At 42.1% G+C, this 19,857-nt stretch overlaps 1 protein-coding gene across 6 annotated transcripts in view; it reads left to right on the forward strand.

Annotated features, from left to right (window-relative positions):
- Window positions 1–19,857, forward strand: part of LOC122557644 (storkhead-box protein 2-like) — a 323,710-nt gene that overhangs the window by 255,712 nt on the left and 48,141 nt on the right. Inside the window, exon 1 of one of the 6 annotated variants that reach the window (XM_043705473.1) lies at window positions 5,741–5,804. The exons of 3 other annotated variants lie outside the window; for them this stretch is intronic. In XM_043705473.1, coding sequence (XP_043561408.1) covers window positions 5,756–5,804 — 49 coding nt within the window. In that variant the 5' untranslated portion in view covers window positions 5,741–5,755. 2 more of the 6 variants (XM_043705481.1, XM_043705463.1) reach the window with 2 other exon arrangements.

Here is a 19,857-nt window from a genome sequence, read left to right on the forward strand (position 1 = left end):
CAGGTATGACTCCAACCAGTGGAGACCTTACCCCCTGCTTCTCATTCACCCCAGTTTTGTCAGGGCTCCTTGATGAAATGTGGACTTGATGTCAAAGTCAGTTACACTCACCTCTTCTCTGGAACTAAGCTATTTTGTCCATGCTTGAGTTAAAGCTGTAATGCAGTCATGTTGAGTAGCCCTGGTGGAATCCAAACTGAGCATTAGTGAGCTGGTTATTGCTGAGCAGGTGCTGCTTGATAAAACTGTTGATGACACCTTCCATCACTTTATTGATGATTGAGAATAGACTTATAGGGCAATAATTAGATAGGTTGGATTTGTTTCACTTTTTACTTACAGGATAAATTCCTCAGCAATTTTCTACATTGTCAGCCAATGTTACAGCTCTACTGGAACACCTTGGCGAGGGGTGCAGCATGTTCTGGAACCTTGGTCTTCAGTATTATCGCCAAATGTTGACAGGGCCCATATCCTTTGCAGTACGTAGAACTTCTAGCCATTTCTTACTATCTTGTGGAGTGAATAGAATTGATTGAAGAATGGCATCAGTGACTTGGTGATCTCTGGAGGAGCTGAAAATGTGTTGCTGGAAAAGCGCAGCAGGTCAGGCAGCATCCAGGGAACAGGAGAATCGACGTTTCGGGCATAAGCCCTGAAGAAGGGCTTATGCCCGAAATGTCGATTCTCCTGTTCCCTGGATGCTGCCTGACCTGCTGTGCTTTTCCAGCAACACATTTTCAACTCTGATCTCCAGCATCTGCAGACCTCACTTTCTCCTCAAAGATCTCTGGAGGAGGCCAAGAGAGATCATTCAGTTGGCACCTCTTGCTGAACAATGCCTCAATCTTATCTTTTGCACCCATGACCCCTCTGCCCCCACCCATCATTAAAGATGGAGATATTTGAGGAGCTTGATCCTTCAATTTTTAATTAGCCACCAACGTTCGTAGCAACAGAACTGTAGAGGTTAGATCTAGTCCCTTGGTTGTGGAATTGCTCAGCAACTGAAGGAGTGCAGTATATTGGAAGTGCTGGCTTTCAGATGAGGCATTAAACTGGCCCAATCTGCTCTCTCAAGTGGACATGAACATTTCCTCAGCACTCGTTTGATGAAGAGCAGGGAAGTCACCCTTAGTGTCCCAAATTAACAACATAAAAATGGATTATCTGGTCATTATTACATTGATGTGTGGGTGAAGTGCAGCAGCTTGGTCGCCACATTTCCTACATCACATTGCAGCTAGAAGTTATTCAATTGCTGCAAAGCCTTTGGAACAGCTTGCAATCATGTAAGATGTTACATACAAGTCTTTTTTTTCTGTGGATAAGTTGATTCGTTCCTAGGATATGTGCATCACAGGTCAGACCAACATTAGTTGTCCATTCCTAATTGCCCCTTGAACTGAGTGGCTATCTATGCTATTTCAGAGGTCTGTTAAAATTCAACCTTATTAATAGAGGTCTGGAGTCACATGTAGGTCAGATCAGGTTAGAAAAGCAGATTTTCTTCACTTTAATGGAACAGTTGAATTTTTATGACAGCTGATGATTGCTTACGGTCACTATTACTGATACTGACTTTCAATTCCAGATTTATTAATTGTAATTTAAATTCCACCAGATGTTTTGGTGGATTTGAATGCATACCTCCGGAGGATCAGCCGAGGTCTTTGGATCACCAGTCTGGTTTCATTAACAATATGCCACAGTCTACTTCACATGCTAATGTAAAGTAATTATTTAACAGAAGACCACAAGACCAAAATTGGCGAATGGAAGCATAGGTGGCCATTACCAATTAAGTCTGCTCTGCCATCCAGTGAGATCATTGCTGATCTGATAATGTTCAACTTCACTATTCTGCCTTTTTACCATACTCCTTGATTCCCTAACTGTTTAATACTCTGCCCATTTCAGCTTTGAATAAATTTAATGACCCATTCTCTGTAGCCTTTGTGGTAGAGAAAACAGATTCACTACCCTCAGAAAATCAATTCTTCCTCATCTCTTTCTTAAATGGGAATCCCTTCCTTTGTGATTATACTCATCATGTGCATTATTTCTCAATTTTTACGATAGGACCTGTGCTTTGCTTTTGCACTTTTGTGTGCTTTCTTTGTTTACTTTATCTCTCACCTCTTATTATATGTTTTGACAAGTAGAATGTGTGTCATTTGGAAGTCATGATTAACTTTTTAAATTTCTCCCACTGATATTTTGTGATGTTACTCATTGACCATTTTGCTCTATTTGCTGAAGATAGTCTCTATTAAACTCAGCCTTATCTACTTCTAGAATATGAGCAATAACTTTGCATTTATAAGTTTTAACTATTAGTTGCCCTGATCTCAAGTGAAATATGCTTTGTGGTTATACGTAGAGAGATCTGCTGACATTTCCGCCACCTTCAAATGGACCCCACTACCAGACACACTACCTCCGCACCCCTTTCCGCTTTTCACAAAGACTGTTCCCTCCACGACTACCTGGTCAGGTCCACGCACCCAAACAACCCACCCTCCCCTCCTGGCACCTTCCCCTGTCACCACAGGAATTGCAAAACCTGTGCCCACACCTCCCCCCTCACCTCCATCCAAGGCCCAAAAAGAGCATTCCACATCCATCAAAGTTTCACCCGCACTTCCACACATGTTATTTATTCTACTAATTGCTCCCAATGTGGTCTCCTCTACATTGGGGAGACTGAACACCTTCTCGCAGAGCACTTCAGACAACATCTCTGGGACACCCGCACCAACCAACCCCACCACCCTGTGGCCAAACATTTCAACTCCCCCTCCCACTCTGCCAAGGACATGCAGGTCCTGGGCCTCCTCCATCGCCACACCCTAGTCACCCGATGCCTGGAGGAAGAAAGCCTCATCTTCCACTCAGGACCCTCCAAACCCATGGCATCAATGTGTATTTCACCAGTTTCCTCATTTCCCCTCCCCCACCTTACCTCAGTTCCAACCTTCCACCTCAGCACCATCCTCATGACCTGGCCCACCTGTAAATCTTCCTTCCCACCTATCCGCTCCACCCTCCTCTCTGACCTTTACCCCAACCTCCATCCACCTATTGCACTCTCAGCAACCTTCTCCCCAGCCCCACTCCCCTCCCCTCCCATTTATCTCTCCACCCCCGAGGCTCCCAGCCTCATTCCTGATGAAGGGCTTTTGCCTGAAACGTCGATTTTCCTGCTCCTTGGATCTTGCCTGACCTGCTGTGCTTTTCCAGCACCATTCTAATCTTGTATAGTTCTACAGTCAGTCCTCCAGTATTTTCTCAAGCCATTTATCTTTTATCACTTGTAAGAATAGATGGTCAGCAGTGTGTTAATATTCAAACATTGGAGTCACCTTTAGCAGAACCTGTCTTGTACTCACCTGACATCCATGTAATAGACATGTATGATGCATTATTTCCTAGAAATGACTCCAGTAGAATGGTGATATTTCTTGACCACCACCCACTGAAAAGACTGTTCTAGATGGGTCCCATGAGAAGACAATACAGATTAATCCTCACAGTATAATGTGAACATCACCACCATATTTGCATTAAAGATGTGCAGCTGTAATTCCATATTCAGTAATAATCCTGAGTATGACACCAAATTTACAGGAGACCAACAACAAAACTAAATTATGAAAAAAATCAACAAATTATCACAAAAAAGAGAAAAAAGAAAGACCAGATGACCATAAAAATTAAGAACATGAGTAGGTTGTTCGGCCCTTCAAGCCTGCTCCACCGTTCAATAGGATCATGGCTGATCTGACATTCCTCACATCTATTTTTCTGCATTTTCCCTGTAACCCTCGATTCTGTACTGATCAAGAATCTGTCTATCTCAGCCTTAAATATACACAGCTCTCTGTGACAAGGAGTTCCAAAGACTCTCAGTCATCAGAGAAGGAAGTCCTCCTCTTCTCAGTCTTAAATTGGTGCCCCTTTATTCTGAGACTATGCACTCTTGTCCTTGATTCTTCCATGAGGGAAACAACCTCTCAGCACTTACCCTGTCAAGCTCCTTAAGAACATTACACATTTAAATTACAGGACCTTTCATTCTTCTAAATTCCAGTGAATAGGGTCCCGACCCAGTTAATCTTTGCTCTTAAGACAATCCTTTCATAGCAAGGACTGCAGAGACAAAGACTTGCATTTATCTTGCTTCTTTCACAACCTTAAGACATCCCAAACACTCTACAGTCAGTGAATTTCTTTTAAAGACTGGTCACTGTTGTAATGGAGAAAGCACAGCAGGTAGCTTGCATACATCAATGTCCTACAGGCAGCACTGAGACAATTGCCAGATAATCTGCTTCAGTGACATTGATTGAGGGTAAATGTTGACCACGACACTTAGAAGAATACACCTGCTGCACTTTGAGTAATGCCATGAGGCCTTTTATGTGTACCTAAATAGACACATGGAAAAAATATTTTCTATATCAACCTGTTGTGGAGTTGTTATTACACACCGCTGCAGCACCTCACATTTGTCTAAATTAAAGTCCATCTGCCACTCCTCAACCCATTGGCCCATCTGATCAAGATCCCATTGTAATCTGAGGTAATCTTCTTCGCTGTCCACTTCACCTTCAATTTTAGTGTCATCAGCAAACCTATTAACTATACCTCTTCTGTTTACATCCAAATCATTTACATAAATGAGGAAAAGTAGTGGACCCAGCACCGATCCTTGTGGCACTCCACTGATCACAGGCCTCCAGTCTGAAAAGCAACCCTCCACCACGACCCTTTGTCTTCTAACATATCCAAATGGCTACTTCTCCCTTATTCCATGAGATCTAACCTTGCTTATCAGTCCATGGGGAACCTTGTTGAATGCCTTACTGAAGTCCATATAGATCATGTCAACTGTTCTGCCCTCATCAGTAACTCTGTTACTTTTTCAAAAAACAATATCAAGTTTGTGAGACACGACTGAAAGGCATGGACACTAACCTTCAAATTCAAGTACCCTCCACAGGACAAAGTTTGGATAAGGAATCTAGGGTTATCAGGGCACATGGACAGATGAGATTCAAAACACAAACAGATCAGTCATGATCTTAATGAATGGAGAAATCGGGCTTGAAGGATTCAATGGCCTACTGCTAGTCCTATATTGTATATTTGTACAAGTTTGCTTTCCATAAGTGTTATGATTATTTTTTGAAAAGGTTTCAGAACTGATGAGAGTAATTTAGCAGTAGATCTCCAAACGTATTGCAATCACATGTTAAACATTAGTATTTTTGAAAATGGTGTACTGTTTAGAAAAATGCAGCCACAGCTTTTGTGCATTGATAAAGTCATTTGGTAGCACAGAACTTGAGTAGTACTGAATAAAGCCAGATTTTGCGAGACACAAAGCTTCCACAAAACGGGTCGTTTTTCATGCATTATTTGCAGATGGAAGAAAATAGCATGTTTTCGGGAGTGCCTTGCTCAAACACCGTCTAAAACGATTAACATAAACTGCTCTGAGACAGGGAGCAGTCTGGTCGTCGGTGGAGAAAACGTCAGCATTAGGCAGAAGCCTGTTTGTTTTTTTTTTCAGCCTTTAAGCGAAACTCAGGTGTTAAATTTTTAATTGTGCGACAGGAGGAAAGTGCTGGGATCCAGTGAGGGAGCAACCAAGCCTTGTTGCCATGGCAACAGGTGCAGCAGGCCGCCCACTAGCGTGTCAATAGCCATTATTGGAAGGAGTTTTCAAACATTTGCCTACCAGATCACAATGCAAATGGTCACACCTCTATTGTCTTTATATGGCCTGCGCATTCTGGGTAAGAAGGCAAAGTGAATATATCAGGAGGGTGCACTGAAGAAATGTCTCAGACTCTTCACTGGGGATTAAAGCGTCTGTGGAAAGCCAAGATATGAAGGATTCTGTTTCCTTGCTGCTAAATGTAGCTGTGTGCTGAGGAGCTGCGCGGGGATTTCAGACAGAGTGGAAATGTTGGAAGGCCAGGAGAGAGGAGGTGAACTGTTTTAAGCTGGAACAACAGATAGCATTGAGTCATGATGTCATATGTTTAACAGCTGCTCATGGCTGTTTGTGTTGTATGTGTCTATCAGGGATTGCAAACCTAAAGGAAACCAGTCCTGAAACAGAGAGAGAAAGTGAGAAATAATATCTTAAACGTTCGTGATCTGAAACCCAAGAATCGGGTTAATTTATGGGCAATTGTTTTGCGTGAATTCTTTCTCTCTCTCTCTCTCTATTCTCTTGTCGATTTCCAGCATTTTTTTTCTATGCGCCACCTCAGGGTCCCCATTTTGCCTTTCAGAAAAGCTGCAAAGAAAATGAACAAATCAGGTATAATTTAATACGCGTTCGAGCCTCCTTTGAGATTCAGTGAAATGATTTTGGTGCGTTCACTGACTGCACCCTCACCCTGATGCAGTATTTGATCTGCTGCATCAGTTCTCTGGGCTGCAGAATTCAACGTTCTTTAACTGGGATTGATCTGTCAGTTAGTAAAGGATAATGTTTGTTGATATTGAGATTATCATAAATAACAACCTTGTGCTTAGTTCGATTTTTAAGATTAAACGTATTCTTTAGAATTTTTTTCTGTGTGGTTTTCAAGTTTCTACTAATCGAGGGTATTCTAATTAAAAAGAACAAGTCTGCACTTGCTACTCGAGCATTCCTAATTCAAGCCTGTCTTTCAGTGTATTTTCCAGGTTTGGGGACCTAGTTTAGTGTATCACAAGTTGCCCAGCATAAGCAAACTTTCTCTTTTAAGGTGTAAGGTTTTTTTGGTGCAGGGCAAGCAATTGCACAATTTTTTTGGCATGATATGTGGCAAAAATGTTGGAGTCTGGGAATCCCTGTTGCACAGACTTTAAAGAAAATGTGCATAAATCAGACAACTTTAAAGTGAACTTTAGCAGTAAGGTGATTCCTTGTGTTTATGTCTTCTTGAAGTGCATCGTACACTTGATTTAGTGCTTCGACATTGCTTTAAATGGAGATTTAAAATATGTTTTGTATGAATGGCAGTAGGTAGAGGTAAATCTGTTCTTTGCTTTTCTTCCATTTGTGAGAATCTCTAGCACACTGGGATTACATAAGTGTCCCTTTTTTGATTCTGTTGTGACCATGTAGATTCTCTTTTTTATACTTGGTAATCTGTATTGTTCCCAATTTAAGCAAATCTGAATTCTCATCCTGGTTTCCAAATTCCTTCAGGCGTTCCCCCACCCTATCTGTTACCATCTCAAGCCGATAATGCCTGAGATATCTGCAGTGCTCCAAGTACAGCCTCTTGAGCTTTATTACATTAAAGGAATGATATGGGTGGGCAGCACAGTGGCTCAGTGGTTAGGACTGCCTCACTGCACCAGGGACCTGGGTTCAACTCCAGCCTTGGGCGACTGTGGAGTTTGCACATTCTCCCTATGTCAGCATGGGTTTCTGCCAGGTGCTCCGGTGACCTCCCACAGTCCAAAAATGTACAAACTAGGTGGAATGGCTATGTAAACTTGCCCATAGTGTCCAGGGATAGATGTGTAGGTTAGGTGGATTAACCATAGAGAATGCAGGATGATTGGGTAGAAGGGTCGGTACAGATTCGGGCCGAATGGCCAGCTTCTACAATGTAGGGATTCTATAATTCTGTGATTCTCGGATTCTATAATTCTGTGATTCTCTGATTCTATAATTTAATTACAGGTCATCACTGTAGCTGTTCCACTGCATTGGCACCAAAAGATATTAAGTCTGCCTAGGAGAGGCTCTTGTGGTGCTATAGTAGTGTCCCTAACTCCAGTTCAAGTGGTGTGTAATTCCATCTCTGAACAGGTTAATTAGAACATATCTACTGTGTCTGCCCATGGTTATAAATCGGTTATGGTTATAAATCCTTTATGTGGGCAAAAATTTTAATCTGGGCAACAGGGCATCACCCCTACAAGTTAAAGAGATGGCAAGAACTCCATGTCATACCACTGAAGTGTCAGTCATGTAACTGGCAAATGGTTGGCCTTTGGGATGAAAGATCCCAGAGATTGAAATACCACCTCCCAAGAGGTGCCAGTGATCAGAGGCTGACAATCCTTCATTGCAGCAGTGCCTCCTGGAGCATAAAGGTATTTGCCAGCAGTGTAGCTGCTAGAGCCTGAGGTCTGTGAGAGTGCAGTGGGGATCACTGGGGAAGATGGGGAAATAGAAGTTAAAGGAAAGGGGTTGATTTACAGTGGGCATCTGTCTCTCTCCTAGTGCTGATTTCCTTGAGCGCACACTGAGCTCCTCATGATAAGCATCCCTTGACCCAGGAGAGAACAAAGAAACACTACAAACTCACCATGTTGTAATATCCATCCCACCTCTAGTTGTACACTGAGGAGGGGAGAAGAAGAGGGCAGGGTTGTGTGCGTATGTGGGACCTGGCAAAAACTGGATGGGGCCCGAATGTGGGCAGTTAGTTCAGGAGTTATGGTCTTGGGATGTGGTAGGCTATTCTGGATTGAGATGAAGTTTCTTCATTCTGGGTGGTGAAACAGAGAAAGCTGTAGAGACAATTCCACTGAATATATTTAAGAAAGAAATAGATAGATTTCTAAAAGCTAAAAGTGTCAGGGAATACAGGAGTGAGCAGGAAGGCTTTGAGATGGAGGATCACGCATGATTGCTTGTTTTTACCCACTAATAGGAGGTGGGTGTCACTGGCTGGGCAAATATTTATTGTCCATTCTTTCTTCCCTTAGAAAATATGGTGGTGAGCTGTCACCCTGAGCTACTGCAGTCCATTTGTTGTAGGCAGACCCATAATGACATAAGGGAGAGAATCCCAGATATTGAGCCAGCAACACTAAGGAATGCTGCTGTATTTTCACATCTAGATGGTGAGTGGTTTGGAGGGGAGTTTGCAGGTGGTACTCTTGTCCTTTTTAGCTGGTAATGGTCTTGGATTTGGAAGGTGCTATCAAAGGAGCTATGGTGAATTTCTGACGTGCATCTTGCAAATGGTACACGTTGCTGCTGCTGCTGAGCTGCATCAGTTGTGGAGGGAGTGAATGTTTGTGGGTGTGGTGCCAGTCAAGTGCACTGCTTTGTCCTGGAGGGTGTCAGGCTTCTTGTGTTGCTGGAGGTAGAATAGTAAGGGAGGAACCATTCCCCCTCATAAAGGAAAAAAGTGAGAGGGGTAGATTTAAAGTGATGTGCAAATGAAGCAACTGTGATGTAAGTAAAAACCCTTTCACACAGCGAGTAATTTGGGTATGGAATGCACTGCCTGGAAATGTGGTGGAGGCAGGTTCAATTGAGGCGTTCAGGATGATTATTTGGAAAGAAGTGCTGTGCAGGGACGTGGAGGAAAGGCAGGAGATTGGCTCTCGGTACTAAAATCAGTGCGAGCACGATGGGCTGAATAGCCTCTGCACAGTAATGATTCTGTGAAGATGTTTCCTCTTGTGGGAAAACCTAAAACCTTTTTTAAAAAAGAGGTTTAAGAGTTAAGGCGAATCTTTCTTTCTCCTCAGGCAGCCTTGAGGTTTTGAGACTCCATTAATTTTTTTTTGAGTATTTTTAAGGCAGAAATATTTAGATTTTGAGAATCAAGGGGATCTAAGATTATTGATTGACAGTGGGCAGGAACATTGACTCTGATCAGCCTAATAATGTCTACCCCATGTACATTGTCAGGGAGGTAAGAGAGATTTTCATTCCCAAAGATGTACATTCAGGTTCTAATTCATCTAAAACATGCATTCTGTTGCAACTTTAACGTGGCAAAATATTTCATGGCACGCACGTCAAGGAATTGCCAAACCAGTTTTGAAATTGTTCTCCATATTGAGTAATCAGGACAGGTCATAGAGATGTACAGCATGGAAACAGACGCTTGGGTCCAACTTGTCCAGATATCCCAACTCGATCTAGTCACACCTGCCGGCACTGGCCCATATCCCTCCAAACTCTTCCTATTCCTATACCCATCCAAATGCCTTTTAAATGTTGCAATTGTACCAGCCTCCACCACTTCCTCTGGCAGCTCATTCCATACACGTACCACCCACTGCGTGGAAAAAGTTACCCCTTAGGTCTCTTTTGTATCTTCCTCTCTCACCCTCAACCTATGCCCTCTAGTTCTGGACTCCCCTGCCCCGGGGAAAAAAACTTTGTTCTATCCATGTCCCTGGTGACCCCTCGTGAATTTATAAACCTCTATACGGTCATCCCTCAGCCTCCAATGCTCCAGGAAAAACAGCCCCAACCTATTCGACCTCTCCCTGTAGCTCAGATCCTCCAACCCTGGCAACATCCTTGTAAATCTTTTCTGAGCCCTTCAACCCTGGCAACATCCTTGTAAATCTTTTCTGAGCCCTTTCAAGTTTCACAGCATCTTTTCGATAGGAAGGAGACCAGAATTACACGCAACATTCCAAAAGTGACCTAACCAATGTCCTGTACAGCCGCAACATGACCTCCCAACTCCTGTACTCCATATCTTCTTTCTTGGATGAAACATTGGGTTTAGAAACATTGAAGTTTTCAATGTGTTGCTTCAATGCAAGAGGTCTCACAGGGAAGGCAGATGAACTCTGGGCATGGTTAGGAACATGGGACTGGGATATCGTAGCAATCATAGAAATGTGAGTCAGGGATGGACAGGACTGGCAGCTTAATGTTCCAGGATACAAATGCCATAGGAAGGATAGAAAGGGGAGCAAGATAGGAGGGAGGGGGGGTGGGGTGGGGTGGGGGGGGAGCAGAGGAGTAGTATTTTTGATCAGAGATAGCATTGCAGCTGTACTTTGGGAGGATATTCCTGGGAATTCATCCAGGGAAGTTTATTTGGGTGGAACTGAGAAATAAAAAAGGGTTGTTCACCTTATTGGGATTGTATTATAGACTCCTTAATAGTCAGCAGGAAATTGAGAAACAAATTTGTAAGGAGTTTGCAGCTATCTGTAAGAATAATAGTGTGGTTATGGCAAAGGATTTTAACTTTCCAAACATAGACTGGGACAGCCATAGTGTTAAGGGGTTAGATGGAGAGGAATTAAAAGTGTGCACAAGAATATTTTCTGATTCAGTATGTGGATTTACCTACTAGGGAAGGGTGCAAAACTTGACCTACTTTTTAGAAATAAGGCAGGATAAGTGACTGAGGTGTCAGTGAGGAAGCACTTTGGGGCCAGCAACCATAATTCTACTAATTTTAAAATCACGATGGAAGAGGATAAACCGGATCTAAAAGTTGAAGTTCTAAATTGGAGGAAGGCTAACTTTGACGGTATTAGGCAAGAACTTTCAAAAGCTGATTGGAGGCAGATGTTTGCAGGTAAAGGGATGACTGGAAGATGGGAAGCCTTCAGAAATGAGATAACAAGAATCCAGAGACAGTATATTCCTGTTAGGGTGAAAGGAAAGGCTGGTAGGTGTAGGGAATGATGAATGACTAGAAAAGCTGAGCTATTTTTAAGAAAAAGAAGAAAGCATATGTCTGGTATAGACAGCAAAGATCCTTGGAGTATAAAAGCAGTAGGAGTATACTTTAGAGGGAAATCAGGAGGGCAAAATGGAGACATGAGATAGCTTTGGCAAATAGGATTAAGGAGAATCCAAAGGGACTTTACAAATACATTAAGGTCTAAAGGGGTAACGAGGGAGAGAATAGAGCCTCTCAAACATCAACAAGGCAGCCCTTGTGTGGAGCCACAAGAGATGGGGAAGATACTAAACGAGTATTTTGCATCAGTGTTTACTGTGGAAAAGAACATGGGAGGTATAGAATGTAGGTAAATAGATGGTGACATCTTGAAAATGTCCATATCACAAAGGAGGAGGTGCTTGGATATCTTGAAATGCATAAAAGTGGATAAATCCCCAGGACCTGATCAGGTGTACCTGAGAACTCTGTGGGAAGCTAGGGAAGTGATTGCTGAACCCCTTGCTGAGATATCTGTATCTTTGATAGTCACAGATGAGGTGCCAGAAGACTGGAGGTTGGCTAATGTGGTGCCATTATTTAAGAAAGGTGGTAAGAAAAAGCCAGGGAACTATAGACTAGTGAGCCTGACATCTATGGTGGGCATGTTGTTATAGGGAATCCTGAGGGACAGGATTTACATGTACTTGGAAAGGCAAGGACTGATTAGGGATAGGAGAAAGTGAGGACTGCAGATGCTGGAGATCAGAGCTGAAAATGTGTTGCTGGAAAAGCGCAGCAGGTCAGGCAGCATCTAAGGAACAGGAGAATCGACGTTTCGGGCATAAGCCCTTCTTCAGGAATCCTTCTTCAGTATTCTTCAGGAATCTGCAGTTAGGGATAGTCAACATAGCTTTGTGCATCGGAAATAATGTCTCACGAACTTGATTGAGGTTTTTGAAGACGTAACGAAGATTGAGGGCAGAGCGGTGTATGTAATTTGTGTGGACTTCAGTAAGGTGTTTGACAACGTTCCTCATAGGAGACTGGTTAGCAAGCTTAGATCTCATGGAATACAGGGTGAACTAGATACAGACTGGATACAGACTGGCTCGAAGGTGGAAGACAGAGGGTGGTGGTGGAGGGTAACTTTTCAGACTGGAGGCCTGTAACCAATGCTGTGCCACAAGGATCGGTGCTGGGTCCACTACCTTTCGTCATTTATATAAATGATTTGGATGTGAGTATAAGAGGTACAGTTAGTAAGTTTGCAGATGACACCAAAATTGGAGGTGTAGTGGATAGCGAAGAGGCTTACCTCCGAATACAACAGGATCTTGACCAGATGGGCCAATGGACTGAGAAGTGGCAGATGGAGTTTAATTCAGATAAATATGAGGTTGTGCACTTTGGGAAATCAAATCTTCGAAGGACTTATATACTTAATGGTAAGGTCCTGCGGTGTGTTGCTGAACAAAGAGATCTTGCAGTGCAGGTTCATAGTTTTGTCCACTCTACTTTTAAGGTAGACAGGATAGTGAGGAGTTGGGAGGTCATGTTGCGGCTGTACAGGACATTGGTTAAGCCACTTTTGGAATATTGCATGCAGTTCTGGTCTCTTTCCTATCAGAAGGATGTTGTGAAACTTGAAAGGGTTCAGAAAAGATTTACAAGGATGTTGCCAGGGTTGGAGGGTTTGAGCCATAGGGAGAGGCTGTACAGGCTGGGGCTGTTTTCCCTGGAGCATTGGAAACTGAGGGGTGACCTTTATAGAGGTTTATGAAATCATGGGGGTGTATGGATAGGATAAATAGACAAGGTCTTTCTTTTCCCTTGGGTTGAGTAGCCCAGAACTAGGGGGCACAGGTTTAGGGTCAAAGCGAAAGATATAAAAGGGACCTTAGGGACAACACTTTCACAGAGGATGGTGCATGTATGGAGTGAGTTGCCAGGGGTAGTGGTGGAGGCTGGTGCAATTACCACATTTAAAAGGCATCTGGATGATTATATGTATAGGAAGGGTTTATGGGCCGGGTGCTGGCAAATGGGACTAGATTAGATTGGGATATTGGTCGGCATGGATGGGTTGGTCCAAAGGGTCTGTTTCCATGCTGTACATCTCTGATTGTATGAATCAAAGAAATTGTGAGAGTGAGGAGGCCGTGTGGTCCATCAAGCTTGCTGTAATTCAATACTCTCATGGCTGAATCTGTACCTCAGCACCAAATTCTTACTCATCCCATGTCCCTTACTGATTTTACAGCCTAAAAATGATCTGTTTCTATACGGGTTTTATGAGTATCTCGAAGAGGAAAGAATAGTAAAGATTCAGAGAGAAGAGGGAACTCCAGTGTATAGTATCCAGGCAGCTTAAGATGAAGATCTGAGAACTGGGGATATATAGGAGACCAGAATTGGAATGGTATGGAGCTCTTGGAATATAGTGGAGGGAGGATGTTACAGAGGAATTTGAAAGCAAGATTTGGGGGAAGAGGTGGGCTTAACGATATGATTTCTATTCAGGACAATGTAGGCCAGAGTGATAGCTGAACTGGATTTGTTGCAAGGTCACTGTGCATTTTGTTTGCACAATGTTTCAGAAAGACCTCCTTCTCAGATGCAGAGTTTATTTGCAGTACTCTACATTAGGTGAAATGTGAATTAAAGGACTGAGACAGCTAGAGAGCACTAGGCTTTGGCTGTTAATAGGACGCTAAGGAAGGTACATGGTGACTGGGTGGATTTCTGTACATTTGTGGACAGGTTTGTTGGAATGTTTCCTTTCATGGTTGCTAAGCTGAGTTTGTTGGCTGCCTCTGTTGCGTAAGTTCTCATTTTAAAAATAAAGCTTTTATTTTTCCAGTTCCATGTAAGAGACCTTTCCATTTGAAAAGTCTTTATTAGGCCAAAAATTCTACTCTGTGAAAAGGCCAGCTAAAAGGCTCATCTCTTCATTTATTTTAAAATGAAAACTCGTTGGAGTTTGGTTGTAGGTTTTCTCACTGAGCTGGTAGATTTGTTCAGATGTTTTGTCACCATGCTAGGTAACATCAGTGAGTGTCCGATGAAGCGCGGGTGTTCTGTCTCATTTTCTATTTATGTGTCTTGGTCTGTTGTGGTGGGTGATATCACTTCTGGGTCTCTTTCTGAGAGGTTAGTAAATGGAGTCCAAATTCATGTTTGTTGATGGAGTTCCAATTTGAATGCCAAGCTTATAGAAATTCCTGTGTGTGCCTTTGTTTATCCTGTCCTAGGATGGATGTGTTGCCCCAGTCAAATTGGTGTCCATCTTCATCTGTGTGTAAGGATACTAGTGATAGTTGGTACTCATGTATCCTGGTGGCTGGTTTCCTGCCTGTCTCTCTGATGTAGTGTTTGTTGCAGTCCTTGCAGGGTATTTTGTATATGACGTTTGTTTTGCTCGTTGTTGGTACAGGGTCCTTTGTAGATTCACCAGTAGCTGTTTCAGTGTATTGGTAGGTTTGTGGGCTAACATAATGCCTAGAAGTTGGAGTAGTCTGGTCGTCAGCTCTGAGATGTCTTTGATGTATGGTAGTGTGGCCAGAGTCTCTGGGCATGTTGCCTTCCTGTTTAGGTTTGTTGTTTAAGAATTGGCAGACTGTGCTTATTGGGTACCCGTTCTTGAATATGTTTTTTAGGTTTTTTTTCTCAGCTTCTCGTAGTCCCTGGTTTCTGCTGTGTGTTGTTGCTCATTTAATTAATGACCTGATGCAGCTCCGTTTGTGGGTAATGGAGTATTACTCCTGTAGTTGAGTATCTGGTCAGTGGGTGTTGCTTTCTTGAAGACGCTGGTCTGCAGTTCTCCATTGGCTGTTTTGTTCCACTGTGACATCTAGGAAGGTGAAACTAGCCACCAGGATACACGATCACCAACTAGCCACCAAAAGACATGACCGACTATCACTAATATCCTTATACACAGATAAAGAGGAACACCAGTTTGACTGGGACAATACATCCATCCTAGGACAGACTAAACAAAGACATACACGGGAACTCCATCAACAAATTTATCGATTTGGACCCCATTTACCAATCTCTCAGAAAAAGATCCAGTAGCAATATCACCCACCACAACAGACAAAGCCACATAACCAGCAGGTGGGACAGAACACCAGTGCTTCACTGGAGGCTCGCTGATGTTACCTAACATGGTGATAAAATGTCTGAGAACAAATCTACCAGCTCAGAGAGCAAACTTGCAACCAGAACCACAACCTGAGTTACAAATCTTCACAAAAATCGCAATCATTGGAGTTTATCATACCACAAAATCATGCCCTGTTTAACTGCAGCACTCCGATTTAATTGGTCATCCGTGCATCTGAAGGTACCAACTCAACCTTTTAATTTCACACTAGGGTGTAGCATTCCAAAGAAAAGTAACTTAAAAAAAATTAGCTCAAAGATTAGACTGATCTGTGCAGTTTTAAACAGAAGTCAGTTAGAAGGACCAGGTTGTCACTTTGAAGGTGACCAATTTAGCAGCAAATCTCTTGTGTGAGGGTGAGCAGAAAGGACAGGGTCCAATGTGGCAGCAGCCTGCAGTAGTGGCATGGGGTCTCCTTCTATTTCAAGAGAAGCTCAAAGATGTAAATGTACCCGTTTCATATTCACCGTTCATTCCTTTTATTGACTAGTTAGGTTGCTGAGGCTCCTGTGGGAGGGGGTGAAAAGAAATACCAGTTGGGTCAAGCATGGCAGATATAGCACTCATTGATCATCATCATCGGGAGCTACTACAACAAGCATTAGGCTCCCCTTTGCAAACACTGTGTATGAAACATTTGTGCAAACAAGCTGTACAGTGACCTTGCACCAGGTCCCATTCAGCCATCACTCGTGTTCACTGGCCTACCTTGGTCTTCTGGACTGGAAATCACCTACTGCTTGTTTTAAGTGGCTGCTAAGTACATGCCAATATCAGCTGATCCAACATGGTCATATATGTATTTGGGCCACAGCATTGAGAAATTGTCTGTTGCTCCAGTTCTTTTGTTGAAAATTGGGTGCAGCAGAATCTAACTTCTATTTTGTTTTTTCATTCTTGACTGCACAATATATCTTTCATTTAATAAACTCTGTATATCCCAGTCAATGATGCATTAAGTATTGTATACAACTGTCTATCACGGAGGAAGCCAAAGTGTTTATGACTGTCAACTGTAATGCTAAACCATAGACCAGTCTATTTTCCTGATTTATTCAGGTTGCTGTTAAAGATCCCATAGTACAAATCAACCTCTGTAGAAATTTTTCTCCAGAATGTCAAACTGTTGTGGTCAAAAGTTTAAATATTTTATGGACAAGTTTCAATCTATAAATCTGATAATTTAATGACCTACCACGAAGCTGTTTTATAACCTCATGTCTTTCTAGCACTTTAAAAGTGAAGAATATGCATACATAACTTCCCAAAGGATCAATGTATTACATTTGGAGTTTCATAGACCAGGAAAATCCAGGATCAATTACTGGTCTCTGTTGAGTTGGTTGTTTTCAACATTGTATCACTTCCACCTATCGTTTTCTCCACTTTCTGCTGAAAGTCTAACCTTCATTATTGAGCATTATCCAATCTTTGCCATGCACACAGCAGAGCGCATTCCGTATACAGCAACACACGTCTTATCCAAAGCAGTTGTTTATTTCCTTCATTTGTGCCCTTGGCATGCTGCACTATCCCAAAAAATGGCATTTTAACCTATTGTATTAACTTTCATATCTCTTCAGTAGCCTTTCTGCTTTTCCACCCAAGGTTTCCTGTGCTAGGTTACTCCTGATTCCTAGCCATTTGCTCCGCCATTGTCAACTTGTTGCTCAACCGTTAGATTCCTGCCCTCTTCATCACAAATTCTTCAGCTTTGTCAGCTCTTTCATTTATTATACTAAATTTCCTAAACCTTTTTCTGACCAGCCATGTGTGACTCTTTTTCAGCTTTTACATAATTCCTTTCTCCTTTTGCTTTTCTTCTCCAGCAGGATGACTTGAATGACCACAAAGTAGGGCGAGGAAGATTTGATGAGGGCTCCTATTGTCCTGATTTTCATCCAATAGCTGATTTAAATGCACATATCTCGCTGTTAGGTTACAGGAGGGTCAGCCTTGACGCTTACATTGAGAAGCGAGTACTACTATAAGCAGCATCCAGCTTTACAGAGGAATTATCTAAACCATAGAAACTACAGGAGGGTCCCAATTTCTTGTGGATTTGCGCTCCGGCATGAGTTACTGCCTTCGTGGAAGGGAGATTTAGTAAGAAAATTGCAGAGAAATCAAATACCTTTTTCAAAACAAAATCAAATAAATTGCTGAAAGGGGAGATATACCTTTTGCTTTCTCCAAGTCAATGCCTAAGCAAATCAGAATTGACCTGCCACCCAATCAGCACCTTTTTCTCTAACACCTGGACTTTTATGATTGTCTGTAAATTGTCTTTCTTCCTCCTGTCCTGATGAGTGTGAGATGAAAGCCTTCAGCAAAGTCTCTCCTTTCAGCAACACTGAAGTTCTGTACCACCCAGGCAACTAAATAAATATAACTCATTAGTGTTGAACTGTGGTTATCCTACTTACCATCTAGTGACATGAATGTGTCACTTCCTTCCAAAGCAACCAGTTTAATCACTTTATTTGCGTGTACAGTTTATGATCAAGAGAAATTTAGGTTAGCTCAACTTTTTAAAGAAAACTTAAAGGAAATTATTTTTAGCGTTAAACTTTAGAGGTACTTTTGGGACTTGATGGAACAGGAAATTAATTTCAGTTCTCACACATGAATAAATTATACAAAGAGACACTGTTGAATGTCAGAAACTTACTCAGCACATCAAACCTCATGAGTGTAATAAGTAGGCCTCGCATGAATTTGGACATGAGTAAACTAGTCTGATTTCATTTTCCCACGTTTATACTGTCAAACTTTACTACAGCAAAAATAGAAATACATTTTGCTGTTGCTAATGCAGTACCAGAACATGCCAAACTGAGTTCAGTACCATGAGTTACTGGAACACCAATATTGTTACAGGTGTATTTGTTATGTGGAAATGTAGCCAAATGGACGATTTATTATATGCTAAGTTCACATTAATTTGTTCAGTATTGTTTCATTGCAGAAAGAATGTCAGGAAAGAAACGAGCTTGTCTCAAGTTTTGCGCACTTTGACAGATTTGAGGAATCAAATGTGCAAAATATCTCAGTAAAAATTAGTGTGGACACACAAGATGCTCATGGTGTTCAAACCACCAGAAGAGAGAAAGGAAGACCTTACGTTTATATTAAACCTTTATGATTTCTCACTCAAAATCTTCTTTAGAAGTGCAACAACTGCTGTAATATTGCTGTACATTTTGTATGTGTGAATCAAATCTCTTCTCTGTTCTAAGGAGAACATCTTCACCCTATCCAATATTTCCTCTGTAACTATTTTTAAAGTTCTTGCAACATTCTTGTAAAACCTGATCAATCCATTTGACATCTTCCTGTAATCTACAGCTATCCTCCTCACTGTCAACCAAAATATTAATTTTTGTGTTATTTGCAAAACTGTGATCATGCCCTCTAGATTTACATCGACACTGTTTAAAATGGGGGACTAGGACTGAACCCTGCAGAGCCAATTGGAAACAGCCTTCTAGTCTTCCTAAAACACTAGTGAGTTACCCTTTGTTTCCTGCAACTGTACCAATTTTGTAGCAAACTTGCCACATTCTCCTGGATCCCGTGAGGTTTTTTTTTCAAATCGGTCTACCGTGTGGGACCTTGTCAGAAACCTTGCTAATATCCACGTCCGCCACAATTAATTATACTACCCTCCTCAATCTTTCTTGCTATTTCTTCAAAAGAAAATCCAATCGAGCTCGTCAAATCTTCACTGAACAAATCCATGCTGACGATCCTTCCATATCTATTCTCTTACCAATTTTTTCGGTGATGTCATTACACGTTTTATGGAGCAGGTGAGACTTGAACCCAGGTCTCACGGCCTAGAGTTAGCGACATGACCATTGCACCACAGAACCCTTCCTCCATGGCTTCTTCTAATATTCTGGGAAATACTTCATCGAGCCCTGGTTATTTTATCAGCTATACGGGATGCTAATTACATTAATGCTTCCACTTTCCCTTTGCTTATCACAGCCAGTGATTCAAGTTCTTCCTCATTAATTATGGTTGTTCCCAATAATGTGGAAAATTGCCCATGTATGTCCTGTGCACACACAGCAGGACCAATTCAACCCAGCCAATTATCTCCCCATCAGTCTACTTGATTTTGTCGGTAACATGATGGAAAGCGTTCTCAACCATGCTATCAATTAGCATCTATTCAGTACTAACCTGCTCACTCACACCCAGTTTGGAATCCACCAGTGCCACTCAGCTCTTGACCTCATTTCAGGCTTGCTTTAAACATAGGCGAATGTGCAGAATTCC

This window comes from Chiloscyllium plagiosum, chromosome 2, assembly GCF_004010195.1.
Source record: "Chiloscyllium plagiosum isolate BGI_BamShark_2017 chromosome 2, ASM401019v2, whole genome shotgun sequence".
Taxonomy (NCBI): domain Eukaryota; kingdom Metazoa; phylum Chordata; class Chondrichthyes; order Orectolobiformes; family Hemiscylliidae; genus Chiloscyllium; species Chiloscyllium plagiosum.